The sequence below is a fragment of the Anser cygnoides genome, chromosome 1 (genome assembly GCF_040182565.1).
Source record: "Anser cygnoides isolate HZ-2024a breed goose chromosome 1, Taihu_goose_T2T_genome, whole genome shotgun sequence".
NCBI lineage: Eukaryota > Metazoa > Chordata > Aves > Anseriformes > Anatidae > Anser > Anser cygnoides.
This window is the reverse complement of record NC_089873.1, coordinates 65,353,607-65,377,802: the sequence shown is the minus strand read 5'-3', so window position 1 is coordinate 65,377,802 and position 24,196 is coordinate 65,353,607. Positions and strand designations below refer to the sequence as shown.

The 24,196-nt window shown below is 42.6% G+C and overlaps 2 protein-coding genes across 3 annotated transcripts in view; both read left to right on the top strand.

The window, feature by feature from the left end:
- The window catches only part of KDM5A (lysine demethylase 5A), a 48,653-nt gene extending 35,115 nt beyond the window's left edge, over nucleotides 1–13,538 (top strand). For both annotated transcript variants that reach the window (XM_048058942.2, XM_048058932.2), the window contains exons 23-28: nucleotides 805–1,356; nucleotides 2,146–2,289; nucleotides 5,600–5,759; nucleotides 6,062–6,282; nucleotides 8,347–8,757; nucleotides 10,852–13,538. In XM_048058942.2, the coding sequence (XP_047914899.2) occupies nucleotides 805–1,356; nucleotides 2,146–2,289; nucleotides 5,600–5,759; nucleotides 6,062–6,282; nucleotides 8,347–8,757; nucleotides 10,852–11,064 (1,701 nt within the window). In that variant the 3' untranslated portion in view covers nucleotides 11,065–13,538. The remainder of the gene's footprint in view (nucleotides 1–804; nucleotides 1,357–2,145; nucleotides 2,290–5,599; nucleotides 5,760–6,061; nucleotides 6,283–8,346; nucleotides 8,758–10,851) is intronic.
- A 537-nt stretch (nucleotides 13,539–14,075) lies between these two features.
- The window catches only part of LOC106030949 (sodium- and chloride-dependent GABA transporter 2), a 37,933-nt gene continuing 27,812 nt past the window's right edge, over nucleotides 14,076–24,196 (top strand). Inside the window, exon 1 of the mRNA XM_066990228.1 lies at nucleotides 14,076–23,567. The gene's annotated coding sequence lies outside the window, so the exon portion shown is untranslated. The remainder of the gene's footprint in view (nucleotides 23,568–24,196) is intronic.

The window sequence follows — 24,196 nt, the reverse complement described above, 5'->3', positions numbered from 1 at the left end:
GTCTCTTTGATTATTAAGATTGACGTTAGTGGTTTACTGACATGAGTTAAAAAATTAAAAAGTCAATTCTAAATTTGCTGACCATAGACAGTACCCGCCTTACTGTAGAAAGTCTTTTTACTTCAACATTGTCCTTCCCTATTCCTGTGTAAAAAATGTCAGGCAGTCTGTAAGCACTTGGTCCTAGAAACTGTGTGGAGAAGAATGTTACATTTAATTCCTCCTTGTTGGGAGGATATTGATGCCCCTTATCACAAGATTTTGCTGTCATCTGGCTGGCCTTCCTCCCTGAACAAAGAAAACGCGTGCAAGCTCATTAATGTGGCTTATGCACAGTCAATTTTACCTTAGTATTCTTCATTATAGTTACTTAAATGGAGATGCTGAGGAAATGCAAGTTACTTCATGAAGATCTGTGGTCACTCAAGCTCCTACTGCTGCCAGCATTAAAACTGTTCTCAGCTGCATAGTCTTCACAGGCAAATAAATGGAACAGATTTCTTGTAGTCAGAATCTGTTCTTCTGGTGTTCTTATGACAGATTTAATTATGAACTTCAGAAACTTTCTGGATACAGTGAATGTTATCTAATATTTATGTAGTATCTGTCAGAAGGATTCACAGGCGTAGTGGGTAATGGAGGAGGTATTTTAACACGAGTTTTAACTAGATTACAAAATTCCAAAATTTTGGGCTAGTTTAACTAAGAAGATCACTTGGTATGGCTTTTTTATTTTTTCTGTGTTGCTAATAAAACGTGATCTCCTAGCTGTGAAGGTCATGACCTGTTTTTGTCTTTGGACAGGTGGCTGTATTCAAGGAGCGGGAACAGAAGGAGATTGAAGCCATGCATGCTCTCAGGGCAGCTAACCTGGCCAAGATGACTATGGTGGATCGTATCGAAGAAGTCAAATTCTGTATCTGTCGCAAAACAGCTAGTGGATTCATGCTGCAGTGTGAGCTGTGCAAAGACTGGTTTCATAGTGGCTGTGTGCCCCTTCCCAAAACAAGTTCTCAAAAGAAGGGCTCTAGTTGGCAGGCCAAAGAAGTGAAGTTCTTGTGTCCACTTTGTATGCGTTCTCGAAGGCCGCGACTTGAGACGATACTGTCTCTGCTGGTGTCCCTGCAGAAGTTGCCTGTACGGCTGCCAGAAGGGGAGGCACTGCAGTGCTTGACAGAACGTGCCATGAGTTGGCAGGACCGAGCACGACAGGCTTTGGCCACTGATGAGTTGTCATCTGCTTTGGCTAAGCTTTCTGTGCTCAGCCAGCGAATGGTGGAGCAGGCAGCACGGGAGAAAACAGAGAAAATAATCAGTGCAGAGCTACAGAAAGCAGCAGCCAACCCAGACCTGCAGGTAGGGATATGAATATCTTGCTGTTTATCATGCTAGTCCTTCTTCAGTGTGTTAAAATCCTTTATCCTTCTTAAAGAAGCTTGGAGGAGAGGAGAGAGCAGTTAGTCGGAGAATTAGACATATTTTAGTTCAGTACTTGGGTTGTGGTTAGCTTGTTAGCAGTCTGTTACAAGCTTTGCCACCAGCAGGTCTATTACTTTGGACTCATTGTCACAGGCAATTGTTGAAGGTGTTTGCAAGGAACAGCGGTTCAAACGTAACACCCAGCTTGTGGCCTGAAGATTGGTAAAGTAGTGGCTACTTCGGTGTCCAAAATTCCATTTTCTTCTGACAGAATCAAAGGTGTCCATAATTATAATTTCTAATGGATTCCATTCTTGGAATTTCGTTACCTTGTTTAGAAATTTCAGTGAGTACTATACGGAATCGCTGGTGAGTTTTACAGTTGGCTTATTCATCTTTGAGACCAGTAATCAGTTGTACAAAATACATTTGTACAACTACAGGGTGGTATAATTTGGTGGCACTGAACAACAGTAGCTAGATCTCTCTCTTCACTATTACTCTAAAACACGGAAATAAAGTCTGAAAGAATCAATTTCGTTGGATATTTCCCAATCTTTCTCCACATCTTGCCGTGAGTGGGCTTTTCTTTCACTGTTCAGGCAGTTGTCCCCAGGCCAAAAGAACCACTGTTTTCTTAGTGACTATGATTTCAACTTCTTTTTTTTTTTACAGATTTTTCTGGAAGCTTTATTGTTTCATTCTCATATTCCATTTTTCACTTAGGGACACTTAACTAGTTTCCAGCAGTCAGCCTTTAACAGAGTGATAGGGAGTGTGTCCTCATCCCCACGGCAGACTTTGGATTATGACGATGAAGAGACAGACTCCGATGAAGACATCAGGGAGACATATGGCTATGACATAAAGGTAAGTAATCCAGTGTGGCTTGTCTGCATGGAGTTAGCTCAGAACACCTGTTTTCTATTAATTCAATTTATACCAGAATATCTTATGCTATTCTTAAGTACATTGTGCCCTGGCTTCTGTTGCAGAAGAGGAACTTCCTGGTTTTATCTGGATGTCTTAGTTCTGGCATATTGGGAAAGTTTTGTAGTGTTTTCTTTCAGAATTCCCAAATGTCTTGTGATCAAGTTTCAAAAGGTTCTTCTTAGTGCTAAGGAAAAAAACTATGCTTCTCAAGGGATTTGTTTTTATAATACCGTTGAGGTTGAACATTGTCTTTATGCCTTTTTCAGAGATATTATGAATCATAAATATGAATAAGTGTCTATAGGGAGAGCTTTATCAGTTTTCACTACAGCAAAAAAAGTAGTCTTTGAAAACTTCATGCTGTGTAAGAAGTTTCCTGATGTCAGAGCTTCTTTTCACATTTTCATACCTTTCTTTTCATTCAACTCACATAGAAAAGGAGATAAACCTATTCCATTTCATATGTGTGGGAATATTCAGGACTTGATCTGCATCATATTGTAAAACTAGTTTAGTACAGAAATCATAGCAGTAGTTAGATTTTAAAAATATTTTAGCTAGAGAAGAACAGTCATAAGAAAAGGCAGTTGTGGAGATGGCCAAGTGTTTTCAGTGTGATGTATTTCATTTCAGAACTTCTGAAATGTCCTTTTGTTATGTGTAGAGACAAAAGCAATGCCACTGTTTCTTTCTGTGCAGTGATTTCTTCTTAGTGATAGTGTCATTTCTAATTTAAAAGATGCTAGTTTAATAGTCAGTGTGGTCATGGAAATTCTTCTAAGGCAGATTTTTCAGCTTTCTAGAGTGACAGCAAATTTTTCAGCTATGATCTGCCTCAGTGTCCTGTTTTTAGTATTTTGTCTCTAAGTAGCTTGATGCAATTACATGCATTTGTCTTCTTGGCATTTCACAATGGACAGCAAGAGTGCACTGTAACTGGGTGCTACAACTTTTAATTAGATTAGTTCTTTTTTAATAAAACTGCTAACGGTTCCTTGCACTGGAAGTAATAATAAGGTATTTCTGAAAGATGTGGCACATTCTGAGGCTGTGATAAAAGAAAGCGTATGTCAAGAAAGATGGCATATGCTTGTTAGGATCTGAAGTTTTTGCAGGAGTGTAATTTAATTTCTGTTCAATGTATTCTGTTATGACTTCAAAATCCATTACTTATCCTTTGGGTTTAGATGTCCATCACTATATATGATTGTAAAAACCTGAAGTAAAAGTATAGCAAAACAAAGCAGGAAGGGACCAGAAATGTCTTTTGTTAGGTCAAGTAACGTGATTGGAAGAGAAGACAACCACAGGCAATCACATTCTTCATTTCTAAACTAGATGCAGCAGAGTTCAAAGGAAATAGCAAGGTTGCTCAGAATTTAGTTGTCTTTATACTGTTGACTTTCAAATTTTTTTTTCCATTTTATAGTCTCTGAATGTTTTCCACTGGAGTGATGTGTTTAAAAAATAACGTTTATAGATTATGATGTGTGAATATGTTGTTAATTTACTGTGGACCCCATAGAAGTAATCCTTGGTTTCCTAAGGGTCCATGGACTATAGTTCTACACCTCTGTCTTTGACATCTCAGGTACAACAGTGGTTACAAAAACAAGCATGAAAAGGCCTATTTGGTTATATTGTGCTTCTTCTAATTAAAACATGATTCTAGCCAATGAGTACTTTGTTATGAGTGCAATAGCTAGACTTGTTTTAAAATTTATTCCAAATGGACTGATTCAGTGGTCACATTGACTGTAACTTTCCCTCACCTTTAATTGCCTTCATTTTTGTGTTGCCTATAGCCACCAAATATTTATTTATTTATTTATTTCCCTGTTGACTCTGCACTTTCTTTAACCTGTTATAATATAACCAGAAGAAGATCCAGGCGGGGACATGACCTTTACTATGTAGGGAGAAGTATCTTTTATTCATTCCGAATATATATATTCTACTTTTTCATCTGGGCAATATAAATCTGAATTTCCCACTTCCAGTTCTGAAATCAGTAGTGTGTACTTCACTTCCTTTTAAACATGTAACTGAAACCCAGAGAGAGATTACCATTCTTAAACTCCCTTTTTATGTCATGAAATGACAGGGTCTGTGTGGTACAATTTCCTGAGTTGTCCATTTTGGACTCACATAATCTTCACATAGATAGTGTCAATAACTCCTCTACAGCCTTTTGATTCTTTTAAGTCAGCTCCTTGGTTTTTGTTGTTTTCTGAAAGATTGGAGTACTACACAGCTCACTATGTTTAACCTGTTGGCCGGTTTTATCACAGATGTAGTAGGGTAGGTAAGTTCTGGAAAGTGCTGTGAAAATAGATAGCTCGTTGAGGAGATTATCCTTATTAATCTCACCTCCAGGGGTGAGGAAGAATTGAATACTAGTAGACATCAGGGTATCTACTCAAATGGACTTTTCTTCTCTGGATTGTCTGTCCAATATAATACAAAGCCAAAACAAAGCTTTTTCCATTTTTAAGACTTTCCTAATCTCTCTTCTGTTCATGGATCCACCTGCTGCATGTAAGGCATGTGTTATATTTGTCTCTGTAATGCATTTAAGAAGTCAAGCAGCCTTGCTATACAGTGCATTAGCAGAAGCCAATGCCATCATTATTCTGTTCCTGAAAATATTCACAACAGTCTTAAGTATTACAGCCCTCTTCCTTTAGGCGTTTGTATCTTAAAATAGTTCAAAATTGCCTAAAAATTCTGATTCCAAGGCAACATTTTATTTTATTGCCATTTTGTGGCCATCTATCTGTTGATACTTGGTTCCTGTGCTGGACCACACTCTGTTTTTAATTCACCTGTAGGATCTTCAATCATTTCTTTCTACAGCAGTCATTATTTACTCTGCATACCTGTGCCACTCTTTGTGGTCTGGCAGTCAAATTCTTCAAACAAAATTATATAGGCTGAGTGTAAGACTGTCATTATGCTGACTTCTGAAGACCTTACGTGAGGGACTGCTTAGAGAGGAAATTTGACCAGTGTTTCTCACACACTGGCTATAAATCTGAATTCACCTGTCTCCACAGTTGCTACATTCTTCCACTGTTCAAGTAGGGGTGTAACTTTTACCTTTTTCTGATGGTCTTGGTGTCTATGGTGGAGGTGCTTCCAAGAAGGGGTTTGGGAACAGCAGGACTGGTTGGTCTTAGTAGAATTTACTTGGAAATAAGTATTTGCTAGATCCAGATATGTCATGTTTTCTGTGGGTCTTTTTCAGGACAATGCCAGTGTAAAATCTTCTAGCAGCTTGGAGCCCAATTTGTTTTGTGATGAGGAAATCCCTATTAAATCAGAGGAAGTGGTGACACACATGTGGACTGCACCCTCGTTTTGTGCCGAACATGCATATTCGTCTGCTTCTAAAAGCTGCTCTCAAGGTATTTGCTTTTCTATTCATTGATATAAAATAGAACAGACAGCTGGGATGAGCAGTCAGTGAAGAGGGGAACTGCTCTGTTACCTCTGCTAGTTGAGGAGGATATGCTGTCTGTAAGAACGATACAGTAGAGTAACATTGCAGTTCTGTTTCCTGATGTCTGATATACAAAGCTATGTCAACATATTTTTTTTCGTCTGGAATTGTCTCCCTCCTTAATAACTTGTTGTATGAAGTGTATTGTTTCTTTTTTGTTTTCATCTCTTCCTTTTATCCTCATGCAACTTGCCTCCTATCTGAAAGGTTCTAGCACTCCAAGAAAGCAGCCTCGGAAGAGTCCGCTGGTACCTCGCAGTCTAGAGCCCCCTGTGTTAGAGCTGTCACCTGGAGCAAAGGCTCAGCTGGAAGATCTAATGATGATAGGAGATTTGCTAGAGGTATCACTGGATGAGACTCAGCACATCTGGCGAATTTTACAGGCTACTCATCCACCCTCTGAGGACAGGTTCCTTCATGTAATGGAGGTACGAACTTGGAGAAATATCTTGGCATAGGGGGAAAAAAAGCAAAACACTTTTGGATATAATCTTGGATATTTGAGTGCTTATCTACTTGACATGTTTGGGTTATAGCCAGGGAGTAGGAGATTCCAGAAAATAACAGAATAACAGACCTAGAAATTGAGTCCTTGATCACCCATGCTGTGTAGCACTGTCCTCCACAATTAACAATAGTTAGAACACTTTTTTTCAGACAGGCAATTCCAAATGCAAACTTTATTCTAGAAAAGCTAATGAAATGCTGCTCTTGATAATGCTTGGAGTCAGAACCGATCTGCCAAAGAGCTGCAAGAAATACTTAAAGATAGACAGCTTATATAATATTTGTGTGTTGCCAAGCTTTTGTTGTTACTGAGCAAAGAACATTGTTTTTAATAAAACATGGTTTGGTAATATAAGTAAAAAGATTCTGGTTCTCCCCAGAATAGCACAGGCACTGCATTTTTTTCTTAATATTCTGTGAAGATGTGCTGACCTCCTTGCTCTGCTGACAGCAAACGAGGCAGGTATATGTGCTGATTCTAAGGTCTAGTCCAAATTACTTATGCTTCGTTCATGCAGTGGCTAAACGCTTTGTGGAAATGAGGGGTGTGTGTTAGAAGAGAAAGTAAAATCTTGCCTTGAAGCTATATTGGAATCCATCCTTCATCATGTCAGCTGAAGATAGGGGTCAGTTTGACTGTGTGTAGTTATGGAGTGTGTGATTGCTCTTTGAGTTACTAAACAGCGCAGGAAATATGCTGCTTGACCATCTGGTAGTGTACAGTAACATCAGATGGAAGGTTACATTCTGTGAACACTGAGGTTACACTGGCATTCTGATCAGCTGTCTCTTTTTTTCTGTGCCATCCAACACAATGGGTAAGTCAAGATGTTGCCAAGCTGCCACAAGATAGGCCAGTAGTACAAAGCAGAGCCTGCCTCCAAAGAAGTACCGCATTGCCCTGTTTTGACCTAAGTACTTCACTTCATAAGCTTAATGCTCTTTTAATGTAATGGTTTTGGCATGGGATTTTTTTTGAAGAACAATTTGAATGCCAGCAAATAGCACTTTATGAATAGCATACCGCAGTGTTGTATTAATAGTTAAGAACAGCTTTATGGCAGGGGATAGGGTTCAACATTTTCTGGTTAACCCCTGTGAATACTTGTTTGGCCAGAACAACTTGAATTGAATACCTTTTACATCTATTCATATGTAAGATAGGTAGAGTTCTGCAAAATAACCTTCAGAGGATTTGGTTTAGGGTGGTATATTTTAAGTAACGTACAGTAAACAGATTCTGTCTTTACTGGTTTATAGTATGTCCTTAATCTATGAATATTATTACAGTTAATGTATGTAGCTGGATTAACTAAAATCGAGTGAGGCTTGTTTGTACAAAGGAGCTATACATGCAAATCTTGCTGATATAAATAGGACTTGTCACTGTGGATGCAGTGACAGTTTGCCAATTTTAAATGCTATTTCTGATCAGAATCTGCTACTTAAGAGCTGTTAATGGCACCAGGATTTTTATAGTGTGTGTCACAGTTTGGGAGCTATTCAAATAATGGATCTGTTAAATTCTTCTCTTGCTTGAGTTGATAATACATTTTAAGAATTCAGCAATTGTTCCTTCTTAATCTCCGGAATAGCAATTGCTTTCTCTCAAAAATAATAAACAAGACAGACCTAGGATGAAAAATAGGCAAGAACATCTAACAAATGGTTAATCTTCTCAACTTTTATTGAAAATCAATATGAGAAGGGAGTTGTGGTTACTGCCTGTTTTGTCTCCTTACTCTTGCTGATACTTTACTTTTTCCACTGGAGATTTTAAATTCATTATACTTTGACCACTGAGGGTTTCCTAGTACGATGAAAATAAAGTTGAGCCGTTTTTGTTTAGAATTTGTAACAGTATGTTGTTGAGTAAGTTTCTTCCACCATATCAAAGTAATGGTGGAATAAGCACATCTCGAACAAAGTTTATGGAAATTTATGTTTGGAAAAAAATACATCTCTTCTCACCCTTTTCTCTGAAGGATGACAGCATGGATGAGAAACCGCTGAAGATGAGAGGGAGGGACTCTTCTGAGAGGAAGCGGAAACGAAAGCTGGAGAGAGCAGAACAGTTTTTTGGAGATATGAAGCAAAAATCTAAAGAGCTGAAAAAACTAGAAAAACCCAAGAAAAAGAAGATAAAACTGACCATGGATAAGACAAAGGAGCTGAACAAGCTGGCAAAGAAACTAGCTAAGGAAGAAGAGCGAAAGAAGAAACGAGAGAAGGCGGTTGTGGCAAAGGTGGAACTAACAAAGGAGAGCACAGAGAAGAAAAGAGAGAAGAAGGTTCTAGATATTCCTTCTAAGTATGACTGGTCAGGAGCTGAGGAGTCGGATGATGAGAACGCTGTATGTGCTGCACAAAACTGCCAGAGGCCCTGCAAGGACAAAGTGAGTTTTTTGCTTAGTTCTGTCCCAGGCAATTTCATGCAAAGACAAAAACCTCAATGCATTTTAATAATTAGGCTGAACAGCGTGAGCAACAAAAACAGTGTTACCTGAAATGTGAGAGTATTGAGTGGTATTTGGGTAGGTACATAAATGTAAATAAAACTTTGCAAACCTATCTCATTCTCTTTAGCTACTTTAAAACATTTGATGATGAAAAATTAGAATCTGGGAAGAAGCGCTCTGTCTTGGTTTGGAAGTTTAACCTCTGCAAACTGGGCTCTGTATTGTTATTTGCTGGTAATGTGAAACATGCGTTGTCTGATTCAAAGAATTCATTCTGTGCCTCAGCAAGAAATGAGCAGTACGGTAATTGAAGTACATTTCCTGTATTTTTTCCATACTGACTGTGAACAGTAGTGCTGCAGGATGAGGGATCTACAAATTGCAGTGCTTCAGTTTTCTTGGGAGATGAATTATCAGTGATTTTAGACCTGATCGGATTATTACAAAAAAAAGAAAAACAAAACACCTTGATCTGCCTCTCTATAGCAGTGCCTGTCCTGATTGTCAGCTTTTAACATGCACTAATTGATGATCAGACTTCACAAAATGTTTTTATTTTTTCTTTTCTCTAAAAAATGATCAAAAACCCTACTCCCAATAACTGGGATTTACCCTGAACAGCACTGGCTTGCACAGGAGAGTAGGATCAAATACAAATATCAAAAACTTTGTCTTTTTTGCAGAGTTGAAATGTGGAATTCAAGTGTTCAGATAAGTGTTAGAAGACCATTTCTGAAGTCTTTATCTTAAGCCAAAGTTAGAAATTAGACTGGAAGATAAATTGCTCATAAGATGATAAAATCTTTATACAACTGTTCTCTTTACAGATAATTTGGGTTATGGTAGCACATTTTAAAAAGAATCGGGATTACAAGAGTCAGGAGAGTTCCTTTCAGTTCACCTTATAAAGAGGGTCATACTAGGTTCATCAAATTTCCATAAATGAAACTGGATAATATCCTTAGTTATATAATCAAAGCTTTTCTTTGAACGCCCATCTTTCCATAAAGTTGGACATGTTTTTGCACATTCAGTAAGTGAATGCAGTGCAAGTGCAAAATGGTAGATGGGGAAATGTAATGACTGAAGCTGCAGCTGCTGTTCTCTGTTCCTAGTCACTTTAAAAACATGTTCAGGAATAGTTTTCCTACAAACTAAATTTTAGATATGTTGCCAGTACTGTTGTTTTTCTAATATATTTTCATTTTCACTTTGCCCTGTAAGGCAAAAGCAGAACTATAGCAGTAACAATCTTTGTAGCTGAAACAGTACATTAAAGAATCTGTATTTGTTATCCTGCAGGCTTCAGTTTCTGCTCCCTGACTCAAATTAACATGCACTTTTTTACTTGGACAATTACAGAAATTTAGAAATGCATCTTAATTTTTTTTCTTCTTAAAGGTTAATTTACTTTTTATGCCTTTTCCTGATTGTTCTACAGAAAATTCAACCCAGATTGAAATATTTTAGCTTAAATTTTCTGTGGCTTTAGAGTTACAGTTATTATGTATTTTGGGCATTCAGAGGCTTGCTGCATGCCCATAGTGTGCAGCTAGTGGAATGATAATAAAGTTGCTAAAGTCAAGTGGCTTTTTTGTAGCCAACCACGGTAATCAAGTCCCTTTGTTTTCTGTAATTTTGAAGTTGCAAAAGCCACCACTTGACAGCGCAGTCTAAGGGAATATATGCAAGTTAGCGTGCGTATTTGTAGGATTTCACTTACACTGAACTCCTTGAGCATGCTCCTACCTAAATGTGTTCTGGTATACCTGTCTTTCATTTTAGGGCAGCTGAGTGTCCTCTCCCTCATTAGTAGGAGTCTTGTAGCTCTGGTGGGCTAAGGATGCAATAGGGACAAGGTTTGTTGGAAGAGTATTGCTTCCTCAACTGAAGCAGCTTGTTAAAACAAATGCTGTAGGACATCAGTTTGTGCCAAACTCCGTTTGTGTTCTGAGTATATCAGGTGGGTTTAATAGAAGATACTTTCTTCATAGAGCCTGTGCCTAATGTTGCTGATACAATCTCTTGCAGGTGGACTGGGTGCAGTGTGATGGTGGCTGCGATGAGTGGTTTCATCAAGTTTGCGTTGGTGTCTCTCCAGAAATGGCTGAGAACGAGGATTACATCTGTATAAACTGTGCAAAGAAACCGATGCAGGGACCAAGTAGCCCTGCTCATGCACCACCTCCTCCTTTCTTATTGAGCTACAAACTACCAATGGAAGATCTTAAGGAGACAAGTTAGCAACTACTCGATGGCTGGAACTTGCTGGGAAATGGACCACTGAAACCCCTACAGAAAGAGAGGGTTTGAAGCTAATGTAGCCACTGAGCTTCTCTTCCAAGGATGTACAGACCTGCAGCAGAGTTGGTCCCTTCCTTACAGCTGGCTTCCTTCATTCAGTGGGGACGTCAAGGCACAGTGGTACCGACTCATCTATGCAGACACCGCCTCATTAGGAGCTCCAGCCAGTGTTTTGACTTGAGTATTTCCATCTTTGAGCGTGGCTGCTGCTCTTAAAGACTGAGCAAACCCGAGGCTGTTAGATTAGACGCTTCAGGGTGTTAGAAGTACATGTTGGCAGCGGAGCTGGCCTGGAATTGGTGGGCTCAGGCTGGAGCTTTTAGCCCGACCAGGTTGCCCAAAGGAGGTGACTTTGGAAGTTATCTTTTGCCTCCCCGTGCCAACCCAGTGAGAAGGGCAATGTCTTAGGAGAGTTAAGGTGCCTCCGTATCCAGGCGGCTAACACTACACTATAAGGATGGGAGCAAGTGGATGAATTGCTTTTAATTTCTGTTTAGTAGCTAAAGGGCAGAGGAGCTCACGATCTCAGAAATCAGCAAAGGTTCTGTTTACCAAAAAGAAACCCAACTCTACTCCACTAGCAAATGTTTTTCCTTAGTGGGGAACAGCTGATCTTCCTGTCCTGTGGAGGGCCAGAAAAAAAATTGATGAAGATGTCTAGCTAGACCAGAGCTTGCGAAAAGCAGAGCGCTTCCCTTTCCCCAGGGGTGCCCTCTCCTGTTCTAGGCTTTGCTTAGAGTTCTGCACTCCTGCGCGTTAACGTTGTCTCACGCAGGATGGAGCTGGCGAGGAGGTACAGCACCCAGGGCACCAGCTTCTGTGATCTGTACCAGGGACGGGAAGGAAAGAAGACAGCCCACTTACCTCAGAGGTTACACTGACATGTGCTTCTGTGAAAAGTTTCACTCACAACTATTTCCAGTATCACCAGGCTACGGGCATGGCCTCAAGCGATACCAGCAAGCAGTCTGCAGATACTGTTTGCAGTGCAAATCCCCCTCCCTGCTGGCTTTGCTGGATGTGTACCAGTGTACAATCAGCAGCAGTTCTTGTCTGAAGTTTCCCCTGGCTTTGCCAGAGGACCAGAGGGCTTGGGGTCATCCTGGGTGACAGTTGTTTTAGTAAATCCATTTTTAAAGAAGGACTTGTTTTTACTTTTTTCTAAATGTCTCAGACTACTGACTTGTTCTATAAATAGATTATTTTTCTTTGATTTTTTTATACTTACCACTGTTAACCAGCAGCACAGACAGAGGTTCACAAAGCAAAAACCTGCCCGTGGGCTTGGGTTTTTTTACTCCATTCCTTCCTTGTAGTACAAGGAATTAGCAGTTACCTTCCCCATTCTAGCCTGACCAGCTGCCTGTGTTTAAATAGGTAAATACATTTCATGTGCTACCTTTGTGTTTGGGTTTGTTCCTATTAGTGGGGCATCTGGGCCTTAATGACTCCAGTCAGTGCTGGCTTTGTGTATGTGAATGTCTGAAGCCAGCCACTGGGCTGTCTTGTCCCCCCCTCCACTCGCTCCCTATTGTGTTTCCATTCTTCTGCAGTTCTAGGAGTGTTGTAAGTAGTGTCCAGTCTTACTAGGAGCTGGATTGGGATTTAAAAAAAAAACATTGACAAAAACAAAAGTGTTCTGTCTTGACTGTTCTGTGTCCCTTCTCTTGTTCTCTGATATTTGGAAGTTTATTTATCTGGCAGAATTGTCCACCCCTCCAGAAAAATTCAGCTCAGGTAGATGAACTTTATTGGTTTGTTTTATTTGTGCCTGCTACCTGGGAAGAGGAAGTCGTACAAGAGAAAAGAACTAGGACGAAGGGCAGAAGATGCAGGATCTTGGGAGATTTTTGAGTGCAAATTGGGCACAGACTTCTAATTCCTGTTCCTTAAAGACTAAAACGGTATTAAAAGCAAGCTGTGGTTAAGCATGTGGCTGAACAGGCACCGTAGAAGACTTAAGAGTATTATTTGTTTACTTATTTATGAAGGAGTATATGCCATAGCTAGACGTACCCTCTTTTTTGCCTCCAGTTATGTTTTTTCTTCTCATTGTACGTTTAGTTTTGGTAAACTGGTTGAAACAGATGTTATTTTCCTTCAGGCTTTAACTGATGGTACTACATAAATGTTTCCCTATATGGAGTGGATAGACTCTCTGTCACAGATGTTTAATCGTTCCAGAAGTAGACTAGCACAAGATTTCATAAAGAATCCCAGTGTTCTGTATTCTTTCATGACTCCTAGAATTCGTGACACAACAGGGAAAATACGGTCAGCATATCCTGTTAACCGTTGAGCATATCCTCTTAACCATTATTACGTTCTCTGTCGTGATAAAAGTCCTTGTTACATGTAATTTACCATCAACTGGAAAGAGATCTTTTAGTAAATACGAATTGAATGTTCCTGTTTCTCTGAGTAGAAGGTGCGGTCACAACCAGAAGGAGACAAACAGCTATATGATGCAGTGGTCAATCATTCTGCTTGTAGCGGGCATAGAAAACGGTAAACAGGAGAAATGTGCAAGTAATGTGCAAATAGTCACATTCTTAGTAGCTGTTTTTCATGTAATCGTATTAGGAGGCTCTTTTTGTCTTTTTCTTAAACTTTCAAAAGGAGGTTGCCACACTTTCTCAGTTAGAGATCTCCCATCTGCTTTCGGGTAAGGTGTTCATAAACTGAAGACCATTATTAGCTTTACATCTTACTGTTTAAACGTTTATTTTTAAAAGCATAATTCCGCTCGAAGGATCGCTGATAGTATAAACTTTTGAATAAATGTTGACTTTTGGAAAAATCTGTAGAAATGTAGTTAGTGGTTTAAAAAAACTTGAAGTTTCAGCTGTGATGTTGTCTGTAGACCTTAGGGTTTTAAATTTTTGTAAAAACATGCAAAGAAGCAAACCAAAGTTAAGCTAAGGAAATTATTTTCTTAAATGTTTGCTACAGCTGTAGGAAAAAAATCTCATGCTTTGGAGATGAAATTTCAGTATATACAAAATCTTGGCTCTCGTGTATCTAGAACAGTACATGACTTAATACTATATTCTACGAAGGATATTAGCCACTGTTCATGTTGTTTCTCTTGTGTCTGACACAAAAGGTCAAAGAAATGACCGGAGCTGTTGTGAGGAAGAAAAAATGGACTTGAGTTGTGTATCTTATCCAAACCATGTGGTTTGTATCTTTTCAGGAAGAAGCGCCTGGACTGGGGTGGCTTTACTTGCATAGAGATAAACATCACTCCTGAGCTTCAGTACCATTACTTTTAGGATTTATGCTTTTTACAGAGTTTCTGTACCTGAATATGTATGTAGCCTGGACTACTTGATAATGAGGGCTTAAGGTAAAATTGATGATGCTATGAAAACTAACTTGAGTTATTAGAATACCGTGTCTCACACAGCACAAGATAGCAGAAACAGATGTCTGTGTCTTCTGTTAGCCACACTGTGAAGTTTGCATTCATATTTTCTGTTTTTAGAATCACTGAATAGTTTAGGCTGGGGAGACTTCAGAAGGTCATCTGGGTGAACCTCCTGATCAGAGCAGGGCTGATTTTCACAGCAGGTCACATTTTTCAAGGCTGTGTCCAATTAAGTTTTATGTATTTCAAGGGATGGACATTTGACAGTCTCTGACTTCCTGATCCAATTTTGCAGCATCTTTGATGTGAATTTTTTTTCTAATGTTCAATCACATTCACTTGCTGTAGCTTTCCTATTGCTTCTTCTAATTTTTCTTTTGAGAAAAATCTGCCTCTTTTCAATAACTATCCAGTACGTATTTGAAGACTAAAGATCCTGCAGCCTTGATCTCCAGGATGAAGAAACCCAGCTCAGCCTCCCTTGAGCCATGTCACATGTTAGTTTTCTAACAATTTTGTTGGTCCTTTGCTGCACTCAGGTTTGCTATCACCTGTTTTTGTACTGAGGAGACCAAAACTGGACACAGTACTCCAGATCTGGTTTACAAGTGTTGAATACAGGAGGAAAAATCACTTCCTTTAACCTGCTGGCTGTGCTCTTCCTGTGCAGCCTGGCATGGGATTGGTCTTCATGGCTGCAAGGGTGCACACTGCTGACTCCTGTTCAGTGTGTCCACTGTTACCCCCAGGTCCTTTGGTTTATTGTTTCTCAGGTACAGACCTGATGAACTTAATTTTTTCCGTCAGCCTGTCACTCCAGCCAGTTGAGATCCAGCTGAATGGACTTTGCTCCCATGTTTCAGATTTTCTTGCTCCCTTCCTCCCCTCATCATTCAATTTGGTGTTGTCTGTACTCTATCCCATCACTCAGGTGAGTAAGACATAAAGCAGTATTGCTTCCACTACCAACCCCCAGGTATTCCACTTCGGTTTGCTGCCTTCTAGATACCAAACCGTTGGCTGCTAGTCACAGCAGAGCACTCATTTTTTCACCCACCTTGTAGATTGTTCATCCATAAGCATTTGCTTCCATTGTAAGACAGGGCAAACAAACACTGCTCTCCCATTTTCCCCAGGGCCCTTCAGAGAAGGCAAACAGATTGGGCTAATAGTATACTGGTCGCTCTCACTGGTCACCTTATCCTTCATGGGCGTGGATGTGACTTTAAGGAGGATTTGCTCCATAATCTTCCAAGGAACTGGAGCAAAGCTAGCTGCCCTGCATCCTCCTCACGTTCCCTCCTCTCCATTGAATACGGGCGTGATGTGCAGAAGGGTTTGTCAAAATCCATCAGAAAAATGATCCTCTGTACAGACATTTCCTGGGCTCTTCATTCATCATCGTGGCATGTAAGATGAGAAGGAAATAAACATACTGGAGTTGCAGTTTGTAAGATGCACAGAAACCTTTAAATGGCAGAGCTGAGTTGCTGCATCAAGTGCTGCTCATACCTAAACTGTGTGGGCTGGTAAGCAGTTACATCAGCCCCACATATCCAGACACAGTTCCAGGCTGGTTTGGTTGTGGTCAATGTTACTGATGCATAGCCCTTTACTACACAGCTCTTTACACTATAAGAAAGGCATAACATGAATGAGAATGAATGAGGACAACTAATCTTTGCTCTAGGAGAAAAGATGAAACCTACCGCTTTGTTCGTTCAGCAGTAGGCTGTTAACTAGGCGGCTGCCCGAGGATAGCTATCACCTTTATTTTGTGTTGTCCTAATAACAGTTATTAGCAGATTTGTAGCAAAGTAAAGCCAAAACAAGGTGGATATTCGGCAGTTGCTTACCAGACATGCCTTGCCGTCATTCTAGGTCCATTGCATGCCTTTGGAAAAATGGTGACTGGCTGAGGACACCCTAGGCACCAATGGTCGTTTCGTACTCTGGAAATGAAAGATTTTTAAAAGGTGGAAGAAGTTTCTTAAAATCATTCCCTCTGAAATCATTTCTTGCCTCTGTAAGAAGCTGAGAACTATGGGCTTGCTAAAAGCAGGATTTGAGGCTTTGTCCCATTAGATGCAAACGAGGAGCAGGGAACTCCAGCTGCAATCACTAAGAATGTGTTTGGTCAGCCTGCCTGAACCAAACAGGAACTCTGCTTGGAGCGCCAATAGTCATCAGGGAGATGCAATAAATTCAGCCCTTATCGAAATTCTAGCCACGCTGGCTTTGGAGGGGGTGATAAATGCGTAGGACAGCTGGAAAGTGCACAGCAAGAGATTTAGAGCATTGAGCCTTAGGTAATGAGATGTCTTGGTACAAATGAATGTTAAGTTGCAAGGTAAAGGCATTGAAAGTCACAAGGCTTTGTAAAAAAAAGCAGAAATATTTGTAAGGAGACATGCTCTGAATGCATTCAAAACAAAAGCCTTGCTGCTGTGAATAGTTTTAATCCTAGATGGGGCATAATGTCTAAATCGGAGCTTTTTCAGAAGCCGATTTTTGGCAGTCAGTATATCCCCCCTTACACCTCCACAAAAAAAAAGGAAAAATCCATTAAAGCCAAGTGCCTGAGTAACTGCTGTGGGTATTAGGATCTGAGGAGAGCAGCCGTCCCTGAGACAGCCGATCATGTTAGCCAGCCCAGCATCAGCTTTTAATGGGTTGGTGACGTGCCAGCAGATCAAGCCGCTGTGTCGGTTCACCAAGTTGCTGCAGACCCTGCTCAGTCCTGGAGCAGCTCAGTTGCCTGCCAGGCACCGGGTGCAGCGCTCTCCTCCCTGGAGGAGGTGGGCATTTGCTGCTGCTGTTGCACAGTAATAGCAACGCAGACTCTGCAAATCCAAATGATAAATTTGAGAAACAGCCCAGATTTTGGGGAGACGTGAAGCAAGTACCACAATATTTACTTCTGTCAACTGGCAGTTCAACTTTTCCATTTATAGAGCTGGAAATTTAGTTAGCTGACTCTTAACACGTGTCCCTGCAATGGCATTATCAGAGCAAAACACTGTAGAGATCGATATCTAGGCGTTATCAGTGTATTGATAGCATTGCATCCCATTATTTCCTTGCCAACTTTCCTGATAGTCTCTTGCACAGGAAAGAGGCAGGAGATAGATGCTGTAACCTTGTCTAGAGGCATTATTGGGAGAGAAAATGGATGTGCACCAGTGCCTGAGAATCACTAGCACCACCTAGCAGCACCCCTGCCTCTTGCTGGTGAACCCTGTGGGTGAGCACATGGTACTTTGGCTCTTCACCTCTTGCTAGAAGGTTGCAAAACATTATCCGTGTTCTTGTCCTGACTGGTAGGGTTTAAAGACAGCTGGGATGCTTGTTTCCTGGGCATTACCTCACACCACAGTCTTTTCTGTAGTTTTTAGCCAAGGATAGCAGATAGCCCTGGCCAGCCTTTTTCACAATTACTGCTGTAGGAATGGAGACCACAGAGTAGCTTGCCAGAGGGAAAAGAGTCTTTGCCACAAGGGACAGATTCTGGTCTCGGGACAGACTTCCCCAGAAATGGGAATGACTGGGGACAGACTTCCCTGGTAATGAACACGCACGGAGAGCCTACTGATGGCAAAGGAGGGAAGAACCTAAACAAAATCTGGCACTGATGCCCTGATCCCAGGAAACATAGGTGCAGAAGAAAGGGGATTGTGGTTTGCAGAAGAAATTAAGGGATTTAGGAGAGTTCTCCCTATGTTTATTGTGCTTTAAGTAGTAAACATGCAATCAAGTGCTTTAAAAGGATCCTGCACGGTTTCTGGACATGCATGCGTGCACAGGGAATCAGAGACAGGAGCACCGATTTCCCCTGGCTTCTGGTAGGAACGCGCTTGGAATGGTCTGCTTAGACCTTGCACCCCAGGATTTAGGGGTGTTAGTGAACTAGAAAATACGTAAATAAATAATGAAGAGACTACCTGGCAGCAGAAAAGTTCCTAACTTGGAGCATTTTTTTTTCTCTTACTGAGTAAAAGGCAATTTCAGGAAGCCAGCAGGTCAGATTCCCATTTGGAAGCAATTCCTCCACATGCTTTCTGCTTTCTTCCCTCAGGCCTTCCCATTACGCCCCGAGAAATCCCAAGGGAGGTGAGGCCAAAGGAAATAGGGCTGGATTCCCTTTGTAGGCGAGCTGTGCTCCTCCCCAGCTGCTTTCCCTCCCTGGTGGGGAAGAGCTAACCCCTAGTCCCTGGTTAGGGTGTAAATCCACAGCTCCTGCTCTAGCAGTAGGGTGTGTGCTGACACTGCTACACAGCTTGAGCTTTGCTTTAGGAAGCTTGCAGGGAAAATAGTATCAAAAACCAGCCTTCCTTTTTCCCGTGGATCCCAATTACAGTAAATACCAAGATTCAAGGTTTGGTTGGCTCCAAATTTTTAATTATTTCCCCCATCTGGGCATATCACCATGGATGCATGCATCTTTTTCTCTGATGGTCATGCAAACTGCTTGTCTGGCCTGGGCCTGACCTAATGAAACCCGTTTCCTGCACTCATCAGACGAGCGATGAGCAGTACCTGGACAAATGCCCTGCATGCAGGGGCCAGGAAATGTCTGCCATCAGGAGTGCAGCGGTGCTTGGAGCATGCCTGGCTGAAGGAGTTATAACCTGTGACGGGAAAACCTGTCATAAGTGTGGATTTCTCTCTGTGTCCTCTTCGTGCAGCCCCTGCAGGTTTTGTTTCGTATGGGCTTCAGTAATTGAATTCATGCTGGCAATAGAGTAATGTAACTTGGAGTCTTATTGAGGAGGGAGAAGCAGTGAAGTAAGAGAGCAGCAGCATCCCTTTTGTAGGTTTTGAAGAAGGCTGCTCCCAAGAAGCTGCCCGCTCCATGCAGCACATGGCTTTGCTAAAAGCTCATCTCTGTGCCTTGTGCCTGGGCACCAGCCCTCTGCTCCGCTGCTCTTCCTCCACCTGGCTGGAAGGGTTACCTTTCACAGAACCATAAAATGGCTCGGGCTGGAAGGGACCTTAAAATCATCTGGTTCCAACCCCTGCCATGGGCAGGGATGCCACCTGCTAGATTCAGGCATCAGCTGGGTCTCACCTGGAGCTCAGATTTTTCATATCTGGCGCTCATCAATTGAGGAGCAAGGCTGTCTTAAACGATCAAAACTTGAAAATGACTTTTTACTTAAATTTTTGAGGAAGAAATGCCAAAGTCTGGAGGAAAAAAACAAGAGACTTGGTGCTTTGATATGTCACAACTGGCCACCAGAGCAGTAATGACTTGTGGACAGGAGGTCCTAATGCAAAGCTTGCTTCAGGCAGACTCTATCCCTCTGCCAAGATGTCTAAAAGTGCTGGATTTTGCTCATATATGCCTCAAAGCCTCACCGAATACTGAACTAGCTCAGTAGATGAGTGATAGGAAGCACATTTGCAATAGGTGAGCTCCGATTTTCTGTCTGCAGCGGTACTCTGTGCTCCGTGCCTCCACGTACTGCGCTGCAGAGGCCTCAGCAGGTTAGAGGAGACAGAGGCCCTTCGGGCTGGCAGCACCTGCAGGAGCAGACAAGAGGCTCAAGCCCCTTCTGAGGGGCAGCAGCACCCCGTGGGGACGCTCTGCACAGCCTTGCAGGGCGGCCCTGCCCAGGCGGCGCTTTGGGACTGGGCTCTGGGCGCCCAGCATGGTGCTGCTCCACGCACAGCCCTCCTGTGCTGGCCTGGGGGCTCGGCCTGGCTCTCCTCCTGCTGAGGCCGGGGCTGCTCAGGATGTTTTGAAGAGGTAATGCCTCCTGGCAGCACGGAGGCCTTCGCAAAATTGACTGTCTTTGATTTTTGGAGGCTGGGAAAGCTGGATGAGAGCTTTATTTCCTACTGACCTCTTTGCAATGCCAAGTTTTTTGCTTTGTCATCTCTTGCTTAGAAAACTGACTTCTGAGAATCTTTTTAAAACTTAGTCTCTTGTGGACAAAATGAGACAGGCCATTGGATTTTCTCCCAGAATGGAAACTTTGCATTCTGAGTAGTTACTGGCCCTGTACATCTCTTGAATTAAAAAATATACTTATTTTTAAAAGTCTATAAATAAGCGTGGAGAGATGACGTGTGAACATTGCTCAAGCCTTGCCTATTTAAAACCAGGTTACAGGTTTTCTGTGAAAGAATCAGTTAAGCAGGTACGACCACGTCTCACCTCTGAGAAAAGCTTTCCCTTTTCCCCTCAGAGCATCCATCTTCCAGGCAGACAGAGAGCAGGGGCACCTAAAAATCCCAGCCCTGTCAATGGCTTTGATTTCATTCTTACTGCAGTCTGTCAGACTGAGAACCTTCACCTCAGAGGAGTAAGGCACGCAGAGGAGAGTCCATCGTCCCCAGACCAATAAATACCCAGCTTTACACCCTGAATCACGCTGTCCATAATCTGCTGGTCTTCCATCTCACTTCTGGGCCACTTGCACAATACTGCTATCGTTAGGCTGAAATTATGATTTCCTTTGGCATATGGTTCTTGATGTGACAATGCCCTCTAATTAGCTCTCTGGCTGCAACAGCCAACCGCCGAGTTTTATCTTCCCATGCAAACTACCCATTTCCGCACCGGGAGGTAGATGACTGGTCTTCAGGAGGGCCGTGGTTCCTACCACCTCCCTGATCCGAGCTCAGGCTCTGCTCCTGCAGCCGCTCTGTGGGTGTCTGCTCAGGCTGCCCAGCCTCTGGCAAGCTGCAAGAGACGAGCCCCGCGGAGCTGTTGGTAGCTGCTGGAGGTGGCAGCAAGGTAGGAGGTGCCAGAACGAACGAAGACTCCAGCCTCTGAAGTCTTTGCTTGCTACTCAGCTGCTGCTTATATTACATGTTATATTACAAGCATATATACAGTGCTGTTCTGCCCTCGGGCTGCTCCCTGGGCTCTGCCCCTTTATCTCCTGTCCGCAGAGGCACCTATCTCGCACCGTCAACAACCTGGGCATGGAGCCTCCGCCACCCCGCAGGCGCCCGGCATGGACACAGGTTTTCTTGCCTCGGGACCCTGATCGTGTGGGTTGTTATTTAAAAGCAAGTATCCTCTGGGGAGGCTGCGTTTGTCTGGGGCTGGCCAAATGGCTGCGGTAGTGTTTTCCCTCACCAAGGGACCCACAGGCTCTTTGTGATGACTTTTGGCTTCTGCCATGGCTATTCCAAACTACACGTGCCTTTCTTTGAAGCCGGCTGAAGCAGGAATCAATCCTTTGTGCTTATTTCGGCTTCTTTCTCCGCAGTATCAGCCTCTACTTATCCCCGTCCTGCACGTAATTGTGAGAGCTGGGCTTTCTATACAGCCATTTCCACTTAAGCCTAATAACGTTTTCAGGCTGAAGAGGCCGGTGGCCCGGTGGTTATCAGATAGAGGAAAGGCATCGTATTTGCTCTGGCCTTTGGTTCCCAGATAACACAACGGCAAATCGTGTTCCTGGAAGCAGGGGGGTGGCTCACGAGATTACGGGGCCCGGGGCCGCTTTGCCCCGCGTGGAGGGGAAGCAGAGGGGGAGGTGGGGCTGGGGGCCCCCGCTTTGGGAGCTCGGCTCGTGCATGGAGCCAGCAGCTCCTGCACCTCGCGGATGCCTGGGAGCAGTGGGGGCTCCCCTGATGGTTCTTTGGTGGGCTAGGGGCTGGGAGCCATTTCCCTCTCCTCTTGTCCCCTCATCAGTGCCCGGAGCTCCGCCGGCTGCAGAAATGCACGCACCTCAGCTAGGCTGGTCCCCTCCTCAAAGGTTCACTTCATTCCCTATCTCTTACTTGTTTCTAGCAAATCTATTTCCTAAGCTTTTAATGCTGCTTGTCCTAGTTCTTCCACTTTTGGCTTAGATATCTGTATGGGTGCAGAATCTCAGACAGCTAGATTGATTTCATCCTTTGCATTTTTCCCTTTGGATTTTCATCGCCTCTGACAGGCTGATTAAAGTCCCTCCCAGTTTCTCTGCCTTCTGCAATTTTAAAAATGTGTATTGAACTCATCTTTTTCTGTAGTCTTAAATGATCCTTTGTGATATGTGTTGGTCCTCTTCTCATCTTCGGTAAAAAGATAAAATTATTTTGTAAGCTCTCAGCTCTCTCAAGTAACATCTCCCACAACCATATAGACATTTTCCTGTTTCTCTGCAGAAAACTTGTAAAGGGATATTTTACTTAAATTCACTTTATTCAGGATTTTCTGGCTTTCTTTTACACTTGTAGATTTAACACTTCTCCTGGCTGCTTATGTTTCTGCTGAATACTTGTTTTCATTTTAAACTTATTGTTGCCTTCAGCACAGTCCTATCTGACCAGGCAGAAGTTAAATAGTTTCTTACTGATTACACCGTTTCCTATCATAGTCCATTAGTGCCTGCTAATTAGTTTGTTTTCTATTTAAATTGTTGATAAGAATATTGTCAGTGGTGCACTGTAGTTATCACTGTTATCCAGGGATATTTGTGCAGTGATGCTGATGCCTACAAGAGTTTTGAGAAATGTTTCCTTATTCACTTTCCTCTCTTTTTATGCAAATTTTTTGCACAAGGCAAGGCATTATTTGGCCTTGCTTTCATTTTTAAATCCACGTAGCCTTACCCTTGCTGTTTAACAACTATGTTATTGACTGGCAGATGGCTTCCCTCCATGGATGTTCTCCCATCCTCTCCCTCCAGCATTAACTCCCCTTGCAGTGTTTTCCCCATTTTCCAGCAACCTCTGGGTTGAGGACTAAAGCTGGTTTTTATTTGGACCATCTGCTTAAATCGCTGCAGCAGCAGAGTGAATTTGCCTGGTCGCTTTCTGAGTGCTGGCCTGTGGCAATGGCCATGGGTACTGCATTTAATCCATTATGCGTGTGTGCTTGTGTGGAGAAGTATTTGCTTTCATTTTAAATCTGAATTTCATCTGATGCTGTACGTTGCTGCACTATGAGATGTAGTGAATGTATTCATCTTCTCTGCCATTTCCTTTTTTCCTAGACCCCCGCTGCCTCCCTCTATATCTCATCCTTCTCTCCCCACGATGAGGAGTTGTAGTGACGTGATCACCCCTTGGCTGAATCCAGTCCTGTTCCTTGTTCCCTTTCCCTGTTTCTTCCTGTGGGAAGTCCAGCACGGTATGGATGTGGGCCCACCACAGATTAACATGGGCGATGTGGCTGCACTATTTTCTTCCTCTCCTTTCCCTAATAACTCTACACGCTGCCTACAGCTCAGGCTCTGCTGCTGCTTTGCAGGCCTGACTCTGAACCCAAAAACATGATTTTTTTTTTCCTCTCTTGCCCCAGAGATATTCAGCAGCAGATGTAATAAAAATATTTTAAAGCCTTGTCTCACTTACATCCTTGGACCATCACAGCTGTAACATGCCTTCTGTGAACAAAATCCAGCTCTGTTTGCCTTATTTATGGCCCCCAAGCACGGCCGGCCGTAATGCCTTCAGATAACGACCGGCAGCGGTACCAAGACCTCCTTCCTGCTGATGTTGCAGCCCTGTGCGCCACCGGGGCTGGTTTTTATCCTTCTGCGTGGTTTTCCAGCTGCTGCTTGACTGTGGCTGCTGGGGCGATGAGCGGTGTGGACACTGCCCCTTGCCCACTTCCCCTTCTCTCTGAAGAGACCCTGCGGTGGGATGACCCCATTAAATGGGGTTTCAGCTCTTACCTCAGCCGTGCCCCTGGTTTCGGCTCCCTTAGGTGCTCCCGCGCTTCCGTGGCCAGCGATGGGGAGCGGCACGGCCACGTGC